The sequence below is a fragment of the Acomys minous genome (genome assembly GCF_964271855.1).
Source record: "Acomys minous genome assembly, chromosome: 13".
In the NCBI taxonomy this organism is placed as follows: Eukaryota; Metazoa; Chordata; class Mammalia; order Rodentia; family Muridae; genus Acomys; species Acomys minous.
In genome coordinates this window covers 69,340,727-69,353,233 of record NC_140495.1, presented here as the reverse complement: position 1 = coordinate 69,353,233, position 12,507 = coordinate 69,340,727, and the positions used below count along the sequence as shown (strand labels likewise).

The 12,507-nt window shown below is 44.5% G+C and overlaps 2 protein-coding genes across 2 annotated transcripts in view; both read right to left on the bottom strand.

Annotated features, from left to right (window-relative positions):
- Positions 1–5,952, bottom strand: part of EFHC1 (EF-hand domain containing 1) — a 38,359-nt gene extending 32,407 nt beyond the window's left edge. The window contains exons 1-2 of the mRNA XM_084753056.1: positions 5,720–5,952; positions 1,445–1,666 (exon numbers count right to left, since the gene is read on the bottom strand). Of these exons, the coding sequence (XP_084609182.1) occupies positions 1,445–1,666; positions 5,720–5,782 (285 nt within the window). The 5' untranslated portion in view covers positions 5,783–5,952. The remainder of the gene's footprint in view (positions 1–1,444; positions 1,667–5,719) is intronic.
- PAQR8 (progestin and adipoQ receptor family member 8) overlaps positions 1–12,507 on the bottom strand; it is a 227,069-nt gene that overhangs the window by 164,990 nt on the left and 49,572 nt on the right. The gene's annotated exons all lie outside the window — the stretch shown is intronic.

Sequence of the window (12,507 nt, the reverse complement as noted above, 5' to 3'; positions counted from 1 at the left end):
ATAACAATTGAGATGTAATATGAATAAATTAATAAGATATATTAAAAAATATTTTTTAAAAAGTGTTGGGAAAACATCCGCTGTGCTGGCTAGCGTGAGAAGGTAGAACAAAGAAGAAAGGAAGGAAAAAAATAACATTTAGATACTCTGTTTAAAAAATGGATCTTTTCACTGAATCCTACAGTGGCCTTGGCTCCTGGTGGTGTGTTCTAACCTTCTGAGTTTGAGGAGATCATATTGCTTGTTGGAACTTTGAAATCAATAGAGGAAATGAAAGAGAAATACTTGGCTTGGCATCTCACTGTACATGGGGGGAGAAAAAGCCTAGCATGGAAGCGTAGAACCCAAACTGAGAGAGCAGATCTAGTGGTCCTCAGGGCTGGGTTATAATGGGAGTAAAAAACAAATTGTGTGTGTGTGTGTGTGTGTGTGTGTGTGTGTGTGTGTGTGTGTGTGTGTGTGACACCAATGCAGAGGCTATGTGGGAAGCCTATGCCTAGGGTCGGGAGTTCAGTGAGATCGGAGTTGAAAATGAATGCTGACAATTGTCTGCACTGAAAAGACAGTTGCATCCACAAGAGTAGGTGAGATCTCCTAAGAAGGGAAATCCAAAAATAAGAACAGAACCTTGAAAATGCTTACACCAAGGAGGCAGGGAGACCAGAGAAAGAGCAACCAGAGAGACAGGAGTGAGAAACCAGGAGAGGGACCAGTCATGTGCACAAGCAAAGACCAGAGGCCCGGTGCTTGGAGCGTTGGGCGTGGGGGTGGGGGGGGGGGGTGGGCGGGCGAGGGTGGGACGGGATAACAGAATCGAAGAGCGGAAACAGGGTGGGGAACAAGGGCAATGGATGCCTGTCCAAACTCAGCGAACAGCACCACTGTTGTGTCTCGGAAAGCAGTTTGGGGCACAGGGATGACATGAATTTCTCTTGCTAAAGGAGTCACAGTTCTTTTGTGATAATATGAACTTTAGTAGGGCAAATATTCACTAGAGAGTTTGAATAGCACCAGGGATGAAAGGGTGGATGAGTGAGTGAGTGAGTGAATGAATGAATGAATGAAAGAAAACGTAAAAACAAAACCACTGGCAAACAGATACGGATGTTGTTTTCACGCCGTCTTCCGGTTCATAGTGATCAAGGGCTCACTGTTGCAGGCTAGGTGGGCAACAGTCAATGAACACGGGTCAGCACGGATGTGGGATTCAGAATTCAGGCAACTTTTAACTGCGCTTGGAAAATATTCTGGGGGAAGACCACGGGGAATTATTTTCTCTAAACTGCTTCCTGCCTGGAGAAAGCATCTTCGGAGGCTCACTTCAGCTGTCTGTGACTAAGGGGTTAAGGCCTCTGAGCAAGTTTCTCAGAGAGTGCTCAGGGAAACCCTGTGGTTTACTGATGACATTTCTGCAAGTGGTGAAGACTCAGACAGTGAGTGATACCTTTTTGTCAAAAACCACATGAGCAGGAACAAACTCTGAAGGCGGCGCCTGCTTGGGTGGGCCATAAGTTAAGATGGGTGCCTTATTGGCTAACTCTTCCAGCTCAGCCTGAGACAGCTGGTTGTAGGGGAGCCGGTCTCCACCTATTCCCACGGTTGGCCTTTGGACCACTGCGTAGCCATTCCTGTAGCCGAGCGTCTGCTTTCTGTGGAATGCTGTTTTCTGAGGAAAAGAAGTATAGCTGTCATTAATAACCTCGGATAAATCTTTAAGTAAAACAACTAACTTCCTGAACTATCATAACTTAAAGTTTTGCTTTAAAAGTACATTTTAAAATTATGTGGATGTGTGGGATATGTGCATGTGAGTGTAGATGCCCGCAGATCCCCTGGACCAAGAGGTACAGACAGTTAGGCGCCACCCAGTGTAGGTGCTAGGGATTGAACCTGGGTCCTCTGCAAGAGCAGTTCTTGCTCTTAAAACACTGATCCATCTCTCCAGCTACAAATGGTTGCTTTTTAGTGCCACAAAAATGTATGTCAAAGCATTTCATTGTATTAAAAGGGTCTGTGTTTTAAGCTGAAACTCTTGTTAGGAGAAAATTTCACTTAGTAGATTACTATGCAGGAATTAAAATAGTTTTAAATACCATGCAGCAGCCTGGCAAAGTATTTACAATTTATTACATGAGAGAGACAGAGAGAGAGAGAGAGAGAGAGAGAGAGAGAGAGAGAGAGAGAGAGAGAACCATACAAAATTATATAAATGCATTATAAGTATATGAACTGAATTTGGTAAAGATCTTGAATTATGTGTTTCTAGATTATGTCCATTTTCTGCCATGAAAAAACATTTGTTTGCCATTGGAAATATAAAAGATTAAATAACGGAACAGAGCAAAGTTGAAATTATATTAATTCAGCGGGGTTTATGCAGTTACTTTCAAATTGTATACATGTAATATAGGTTACATATTATGCATATATGATTTGTAAAATAATCATAAACTTTATTAAAAATAAAAAGATTTACTTCCCTATCCCCTCATTTCTTTGGAGTCTAGCCTATCATCTCTATCATCTTTCCAGATCTTACCATAAAAGGTACAGCAGTATGGACTTCTGCTGCTAAAACAATATGGACCACAGACTTTTCTTTAAGGAACATGTGCTCTGGGTTAGAAGGCAGTAGGCAGGAACTGTCCCAGATTCATAAAATGCAAGACACAGAATAAGATGTACTGAGTTGGGCAATGTGCATAGCTTCCAGTTCCTCTTTGCAATCTCTAATGAGAAGCAATATCACTAGAAGCTGAGAATAAAGCTCGGTTGATAGTGTCCTTAGCATCAAAGACCTAGGTTCAATTCCCAGCACCAAAAGTGGGTAGTGGGCCTGGGAGGTGGCTTGGTAGCTAAGGGTTACTTAGCACCAAGACTGGCCAGTGAAATTTGATCCTTGGAACCCACACGGTAGAAAAAGAAAACTAACTCCCAGATGTTGTCTTACAATTTCCACAAATGTTCTGTGGCAAACCCTCCTCACCCCACCCTACCCTCCACCAAACCAACCCACACAATATCGAAATGAAACCAGCAGCAGTAACTTCCGTTCCCTTTCCTTGTGGTTAACAGACGGGTCTCCCCTCAATCAACTATATCATGGAGGCATCCCAGGGAAGGCACTTTCAGGCCTCGCACCCTTCTTATTCATGAGGCTTCGCCTTCTGGACACATCTTCTTTGGAGTTACAACATTCCTTCACTGATGAAGATGAAGCTACCAAGCTTTTCAAATTTCAGGATGAACAATTAGTTGACAGTCACTCAGTATACTTCGTAAGAAGTGTGTTCAAGCCAGATCATCTTTCCACATAAATATTTGAAGTCTGGTATTTCTATCCACACCTCTATTATAGTCTACCAAATCAACTCAACCCTTGCCTTGTGGGTAACCCACACTCAGTAACAGCAAATGCTTATGCTGATTCTGTAGGGCATAGGAAAATATCTTCAATATTGTATTATATATATATATATATATATATATATATATATATATATATATATATATATATATATTTCATTGAAACAAAAATTTTATGATGCCAGCCAGGCACAATGGCTCATGCTTTTAATCCCAGCACTTGAGAAGCTAGAGACCACTTGAGCTTGAGGACAGTATAGGTTACATTGTGCACTTGAAGCTAGCCTGGTTAAAAAAGAGAGAGACCCTGCCTCAAACAGACAGACAAACAACAGAAAAGAAACACACTTAGTAAGCCTGCAGCTTTGAAAAGTGACCACGGTATATCTGCATACAAGAGTGGAAGAGAGCCTGAGGCCAAATGCCCTGCACACTTTTGAAAAAGAAATGTATGTCCCCTAGAAAACAAGTAAATGAAATAATTCACCTTCAAAACTGTGAATGGAAGAGTCTGAATTACTAAACTATACAAATACAAATTACTGGTGCACGCCTTTAATCCCAGCACACAGGAGGCAGAGGCAGGTGGAGTGAGTTCAAGGCCAGCCTGGCCTACAGAGTGAGTCCAGGACAGCCAGGTGATACAGAGAAACCCTGTCTCGAAAAACAAAAGAAAACAAAACAAACAAAAACCCAAATATAAATCACTCCTGGTTCACCTATGATCACCACTACTGGTCTCAATGCTGATTCTGCAGAAATAGTTCTGTAACTCTGATAGAATTCTTTTTTAAACACTGAGTGCTTTTGAGTGCTGGGTTGTAGCTCGGTTGGTAGACTGTTTGCTGGGTACTCACAAAGCTCTGGCTTTGGTCTCCTGCCTGTAATCCTACACTCAAGAGCCCAGAGGATCAGTTCAAAATCACTCTAGACTATACAGTAACTGTAAAGCTAACTTGGGCTCCATGAGACCCTGTCTCAAAAATAAATGAATAAATAAAAATGTTAACCTATGTCAAGAAGAAACCAGGAATCCAAATTACTGTTGTTCCTGGGTGTTGAGCTGAGGTGTTTTTATTTTGTTGTTGGTGGTGGGGTGGTTGTTCTGTGTGTACGTGTGTGCATGTGTGCGTGTGCATGTGTGTGTGTGTGTGTGTGTGTGTGTGTGTATAGTGCACATGCCTGTTTGCATGTATGTGGGCATACATATGAAGGACCAAAGTTGACATGGGGAGCTGCCTCAGATGAGGGTGAGTCTAGCTAAGCAGCTTGCTTGGGCTCTCATGGGTTGTAGTGATCTCAACTCCACCTCCTCCCATGTGAATAGCAAGTGTTTTATCCTCCGAGCCACTTCCCAGCCCGAATAATGGTTTCTTTTCATGCCATTTTTGGATTGGATTCGCTGTGGTTCGGAGACATGGACTGGCTGTGTTGCCTGGGTTAGGCTCAAATAGGCTATCCTTATGCCTCGGCTTCCAGAGAGCTGAGATCTCGAATGTTGCACCGCCATCTTGGACTTGTTTTTATTAAATGTCATGTAGACAGTGAATAAAAACAGCTGGAGGGAGGAGTAAAAGACAATCTGGATGGCAACCCAGTTTGTTGGCATGCTTTTACTCCCAAGCGTTCTGGAGGCTGAGACAAGCTATTTTCAAGTTCAAGGCCAGGCTGCATGCAAGATAAAACAAACACCCCCTGCCACCCCTCCCCCCCGAAGAGACTGAAAAGAATCCTTTATAAAAAAATGTTAAGAACTTAAAAGCCAGGTTATGGAAAGAGAAACTGCAAGTGGTCCATGTGGTTGAGTTAAGTGAGATGGGAGAAATACAGGGCAGAGAGGAGGAAGGTGTTTTAAAGAGAACTGCAAGCCAACCAAGATGGAATTCGATTCTAAAGAAGGCTGAAGCTGAAGAGAAAAGTGACCCTTAACTCAGAAGGCCAAGAGACTAGGGGGGAAAGACCCACCCGGAAAGGAGAGCATGGACAGGATTGATATACACACAGGAAAGGGCGGGGGAGGGGGGGGGGCGGCTGAAGGGCAGCGATACTGAGGGTTCAGAAGAGGATGAGGCAGGTAAAGGATGAGGTTGCTGGGGAGAGAAGGTAGAAGAGGGTGAAGGCCGAGTAAGGTAAGAATGCAGCTGGGGAGAGGTCTGGACCAGTCCGGAGAGAAGGCAGGTAGATGGGGCAGGAAAGTAAGAACAGGGCGGCAGTGAGGACCCAGGAGGGTAAGTGGACTACAAAGAGGCTGAGCAAAGCCCGCAGAGGCTGGGACGTCCGAGGACGGTGGCGCCTGCGGGATGGAGGCGAGCAGAGGCGCGCCGAGTGGAGAACCCTTTGGACTAGTCCTCACCGTGGAGTCCTTAAAGGACGAGCCCGGGAGAAAAGGCAGGCCGTGTACCGGGTTGGTCACCATCGCAGCCCAGCAGCGGAGCAGCCGCCGCCACGGTAGCCCTCTGCCGCTGGGGTTACCCTGGCAACAAACAGCGTCCGCAGGCCTCTCCAGACACCATGGTAACGCCAAACACACTGCTCGAGGGAGGGGAGAGGAGTGGAAGGGAGGATGGGGGTGGGGGTGGGGAAAGACCGGGGAAAGGGGTGAAATGGGGAGGGGGAGGGGGGAAAAGGTGAGGAGCGGGGGCGGGGTTGAAAGGAAAAAAAAAAGGGGGCCAGGTCTGCGCGTGCGCAACAGGACTCCTGACTTTCCTGGCCACTGGCTAAAGTGTGTGACAGAAGCGGCTCCGCCCCTTCCTTCCCCACCACTTCCCTTCCCTGGGTCCTCTGCCCCTACTTCGTGACTCCCAGAGGATGCAACAAGAAGCGGTTTTTTGTTTGTTTTTTTGCAACGGTGAAGGGGGCTGGTGTCTTCAGGCCTTGGCTGACGCGGTGAGGTCTGGGATTGGAGCACGTCCTTTTAGATGAATTACAAATTCCTTCTCGCTCCACCTTAGTCTTCCCAAAAGCTCCGGCACTCTTTCCCAACTCTAGAAAAAGAGCTGCTGTCCTAGTGCACACTCTGTACAACGGTTGCTGCCCAGCGAAAGCGCTAAAGACTTCAAACTCATACTTCTTGGGGCCGCGGATTCCAAGATGCCCAGGGGTTTGGATTCATTATGTTTTCCCAGGAGTCTGATTTTAAAAACATGTTTTCTGATTTAGGAAATTAGAGACGTGAGAGAGTAGTAAGCCTGAGGGAGAAGGCACAGTTCAGCGTCGTGGGTCACTTGGCTGCCACCAGTTCAGATGGCAGCTGTATTAGAGTTTCCTAGAGTAACAGAACTGATAGAATGAACACACCCACTCACACCCACACACACACACCCACACCCACCCACCCACCCACACACACACACACACACATTTTTGATTTATTAGAGTGGCTTACAGGCTGTGGTCCAGCTAGTTCAACAATGGCTGTTTACCAACAGAAGGCCCAAGAATTCTGTAGTTGTTCTATCCATAAGACTGGATGTCTCAGCTAGCACTAACTGGCATAAAACTCCAGGGACCAGGATAAGAGTGACATCTAAAGCCATTACTCGTGACTGTTACAGCTACCCATAAAATTTTCTTCTAGTGCCTCTTTCTTTCTCCCTACTTTGGTTTCTTGTTCTTTCTCGTATGCCTCCACCTCCTCTTTCTCTTGTCTCCTCCTTTCTTTTTTTTTTCTTTTATTTATTTTTTTAATTTTTAATTAATTTATTCATATTACATCTCAGTTGTTAGCCCATCCCATGTATCCTCCCATTCCTCCCTTCCTCCCACTTCCCCCCTACTCCCCTCCCCTCCCCCCTCCTTTCTTTTTTTAAATTAAAAATAAAAAAATTTTTGGAGACAGGGTTTCATCACACCTTGCTGGCTTTCTGGAACCCTCTATGAAGACCAGACTCATGGAGATTTGTCTGTCTCGGTCTCCTTATTCTGGGATTACAGCCATGCACCATCACACCTGGCAGTGCTGCCTCCTCCTCCTTCTCCTCCTCCTCCTCCTCTTGCTCCTCTTCTTCAGAGAGTCTGTGTTGTGAGTGCCACCATACCCAGCTCTTGTCCCTTTTTTTAAAAAAAATTAAAATCCTCTTTTACTTTCTTTTCCTAGTGTACATTAGCATAACCAGGACTCCCCAGTCAGTATTTCATTAGAACCCTCCATGAATTGATTAGCGTCATTGCAGTCACTGAGAACTTTCGAAGCATCTGCCTTTGCCCTGTACCTGAGCCACTGACTAGGATGGTGACGTGGAGACTTAGTCGTGATGATAAACTCAACCCTTCAGCTTCCCACTCCTCTGTACCCCACTGCTGCTGGGTACCCAGCATCACTGGTAATGGACTCTTCTTGATAAGCGTAAACTCTTTCAGGCCCACAATCCCTCCAGTTCTCTTAGAGGAAATCTCAGGACTTGAACACATGCCTAGAAGCCTTTCTGGCTGACCTGCCTGGCTGCCCTGGATCTATCTACCCTGTTTTGTGCAGGGAAGGAGCTTGTGAGAGTGGAAGGGTAAGCCACCCCTGAGCCTATTGCTCATGAGGACTCCGTGTTTGAGGAGTGACGTCTGTCCCTGTACATTTCTTTTTGAGAAATGGATGTTGTCTTTAGTTTACTTTTCATTTGTTTGTTTTTGTTTTTCGAGACAGGGTCTCTCTGTGTTAGCCTTGGCTGTCCTGGAGTCGCTCTGTAGACCAGGCTGGCCTCGAACTCACATTGATCTGCCTGCCTCTGCCCCTGAGTGCTGGAACTAAAGGCATGCACCACCACACCTGGCTTGGTTTACTTTTATGCCACAGAAGTGCCCAGAAGGGTAAAGACAACTTCTGTGGTCTGTGGCCTTTAAAAATTGCCACCCATCCTGAGGGAGGAACAGCCAGGCAGAGTTGCTGCAATGGTTTGAACATGGTCAGTCCACTGTGGTGCTTGTGTTGAGATGTAATTGCTCTGGTGGTAGCGGTGATGGTGTTGGTAGAAGGTTTTGTCTTTAAGGTGACTAGGCCATGGGGCATCTGCTTCCTGAATAAATTAATAATGCCTTTGTCTGGTAAGGTATTTGTGGCTCGTGATTATAAGAAAGGGTTGCTATGTATAGCACCAGCCAAGGACAATACATGCGGTAAGCGTCAAATCCCTACCCAGATCCAGCCAATAGACAGAACATTCTCCACAGTTAAGTGGAAAATGGGGACTGACGTTCATATGAACTCTGGTGCCCCATATTTGACCATGTCCCCTTGATGAGGAGGCCTGGTGGCACTCAGAGGAAGGATAGCAGACTACCAAGAAGAGACTTGATAACCTAGAATCATATACAGGGGGAGGAGTTCCCCCTCAGTCACAGTCATAGGAGAGGGGGAATAGGGTGAAAGCAGGAGGGAGGAACGGGAGGATACAAGGGATGGGATAACAATTGAGATGTAATATGAATATTATCAATAAAAAAGATTTAAAAAAGAAAAAGGGTTGCTATGAACCAAGGTGCCTTTTGTTTGCTTCTTCCACTTTCTGTGGTCTAGTATTTAGCACATTAACAGGTAGTAGATGCAGCCACCACATTCTTAGGTTGTCCTAGCCTGCAGAAACTCGAATCACAAGCAAATCATCTCTTCTATCAGGGTGTGGCCGGTACATGCCGAGGCCCCAGGACTCAGGAGAGTGCAACAACTTTGAGGCTAAACTGTACCGTACAATGAGAGTCTGTCTCAAAAACCAAACCAAACCAAAACCAAACAGTCCCAAGTAAGATGGAAAAACTGTAAGAACTGAAGGAAGGTGGGGGGACCCTGTGGAATGCTGTCTTTAGGGCATGACACGTGCTTTTGTGTTCATGAATGGCAGCAGCTTTAATTTTCTTGCATAAGATGTGTACAATATTGGGCCCTTCAACACTCCATTGCAGAGGGAGGAGGACCTCATAAGGCCGGGGGTGTCTCCCAGGGAACCTGATGCTACTGGGCATGGCGAGTCCTTTTTAGGAACTATTAAATTTAATATATATCACTTCCTTTCACCCCCTGTCCAGAACTAACTTTATCGTTTTAGATCCCACGACCTTCCTACTCTTCCTAAATTCTCAGGAAAAATTCCAAGGGGCTGTGTCTGTGACCTAGATGATTTCTCCAGTAATTTTAGTATTCTCCTTTCTGCTGGACAAAAATAGCATGCCCCAACTTCTGGGTCAAGAGGGACAATTGGCCAGTGGCATGTCCTCGGGGTGAACTCTCATATTCATTTCCACTGTCCTTGTCCCCTGGAACACTTTATCTTAAAAAGGGGCCAACCTTGCCAAGTGTCACAGCTGTGATTCCAGCATTCTCGAGGAAGGAAAAGAGAATCACAAAGTCCAGGCTACCTAGTAAATTCCAGGATCCACAGTGTGCTGGCTAGTTTCATGCCAACTTGACACAAGTTAGAGCCATCTGAATAGATGAATTGAGAAAATGCCTCCATAAGATCCAACTCTTCTGACCTCTTCAGCAATGGACTGTGACGAAGAAATGTAAGCCAAATAAACTCCTTCCTCCCCAACTTGTTTTTAGTCCTGGTGTTTCATCACAGCAACAGTAACCCTAACTAATTTGCACAGTAAGACTTTGCCTTTAACAAAATTAGGGGTTGATGGGGGATGGCTCAGTTGTAAAGCCCTTGGCAGGCAGCCCTGAGGACCTGAGTTCAGACCCCTAGCACCTATGATATCTAGCAATTAGATAAGAAAGTCCCAGTGATTTCGCCTACTGTAAGTAAAAAGGCAGAGCCCAAGACCCACAGAATAGCTGGGTGTCATTTAGTGTCACCACTATGGAGAGTGGCTAGTTAGCAAGTACTTTCACTCCTGTTGGGATAATGACGATTATAGTAGCCAATAGAAAGCAAGCTGGAGTGTCTGTGTCTAGACCTACAGTCAGTATATGATGACCTTAAACAGGAAGCAAACTGATAGGATAGCTCAGACTCTCCCCCTTGTGGTGGCTTGGATAAGAATGGCCTCCATAAGTTCATGTATTTGGATGATTAATAATCAGAGATTGACGCTATTTTAGGTTGATAGATACTGATTTACTTCAGAACTTTAGACTCACCAAGATAAAATAGATAATTTTAGGTTGCCAAGTGTCTTTTGATTGGACATTATTTATTATAGTCTTACCTATTGCTTTTAATAGTTTTTCATAATTGTTCTTAATATATATATACAATGGCTTTTTACTTAGAAAAGGGGAATTTTGGGGGGATGGTCTAATGTATATTGATGCTAATTACTGCTTGCTGTCTCTGTGACCCACTTTTTGATTAATAAAAAGCCATCCCACCTGAGCAAGGCAGAGGAGATAGAGGTGTGGCTAAGGTTCCCAAGCTTAGAGAAAGAGAAAGAGGAATCCTGGGGGGAAGAAGAAGAGAAGGAGGAGGAGGAGGAGAAGAAGAAGAAGAAAGAAGGAGAAGAAAAAGCCCGCCTCGAGGAGAGAAGAGGAGAAGAAGGCCACCATGGGCTAGATGGAAGAGAAACATGTGGCCAGTGTGGATGGAGGATTTGGCCCAAATGAAGAACATTAGCAAGTATTTGGGATTATGGATGGGAGGTAGCTTGATAGAAGTTATTAGAAGCAGATGACATGGGACTGGGGCAGGTTATCACATACCTGCCCTACTATGGGAAGTAGTTTAGAGGATTAATGTCTGCCCTGCCCCGGGTTAACTAGGGCTATTTTAAAATATAACGAGTGTCTGTGTCTTAATTGATTGCTAGCCAGGCATACTGATAATAATACTAATACAGATAATTGAAAGACAACAAAATTCAGTTAGGATTAGAACATACATTTCTGAATATGCAAAGAATCCAAAAGTGCTGACATAAAATGGGATCCCCTACCCCTGCAGGCTCAAAATAAGTTGTATTAAAGTTCTGTTTGATTAAAAGCATCATAATGCTGGAAGATAGGATTGATGACGAGAAAATAGATACAGCTGTAACAAGAACTGATCATATGAATTTGGATTTTGATAACGGTTGCGGCATGGGTTTATACTAATAACTGTAGTAATAAAGTTAATTGCACCTATAATTGAGGGCACACCAGGTAAGTGAAGAGAGAAAATGGTTCAATAGATGCTTTGTTATGGCTCGGTTTCCCACTAACAGTGAATATTCCATTTATCCTGCACCTGCTCCTGCTCCAATCATGGGATGAAGTCAGAAATGCGTATTATTAATTTGAAGGAGAGCCAGGAGAGCCAATCACCCAAGGCACCAATCAGTTATGAAGCTTGATTATTGTAGGTATTACTATAAAACAATTACAACAAACTCCTGGGCTGTAATGACAATATTATACATTTAGCCATCACCTAAGAGGCTCCTGATTGATCTAATTTTTCTCATATTAGAGAACTTACGGTAGTTCCTTCTTCCCCTGCTCATGCCTCAAATAGAAGCTAAAAGATCCCCGTATCTTGAGAATAATTATTCTCATACACCTATGTGAACATAGGTGCTTTGGCCGAGAAAGCATTAAACTAAAAGTCCAAAGTGAAAGACATTCCTCATTTAGCTAGCGCGGGAGAGATCACTGAAATCAGCTCCTGCTTCGTAAATGACTTTGGAGTAATAAAGCTTTCAGCTGTACACACACAGAGGGTCGTAAAGATGATGCGAGAATAATATTGAATATAATTTGGGCTTCCAAATATGGACAGAAAAAAATGTTGATTTTTTTTTTTTTTTAAACAACAGGGAAGCCAGGCACCGTGATTAGGAGATCCCATTCCACAACACTGAGGGCTGGGATGTAGCTCAGTGGTAGGGAGCTTACCCACCATGAATAAGCCTCTGGGCTCATCCTCAAGGATTGCGGGATCCCTGCTCACTGCCCTGCTGAACGTACACAGGATTTGCCAGCATCCAAGAACCCAAAACGCGTCTATTCCCCCGTCACGCATGCAGTATGGAATGGAAAAACCAAACAGCAGGTTGGACTCTTGTAGCCATATTCCCACCTTAACTGGGTCATGGAGATTGTGAGTGTTTGTATAAACCGAAGGCAACTGCCTTCTCGAGTCTCCTGTTTCCTCATCCTTAAAATAAGATGAAAAGTAATGCTCACTAGTTGCTCTTGAGTTACAGAACTGTCTTGGTTTCTTTTCCCATTTCTGT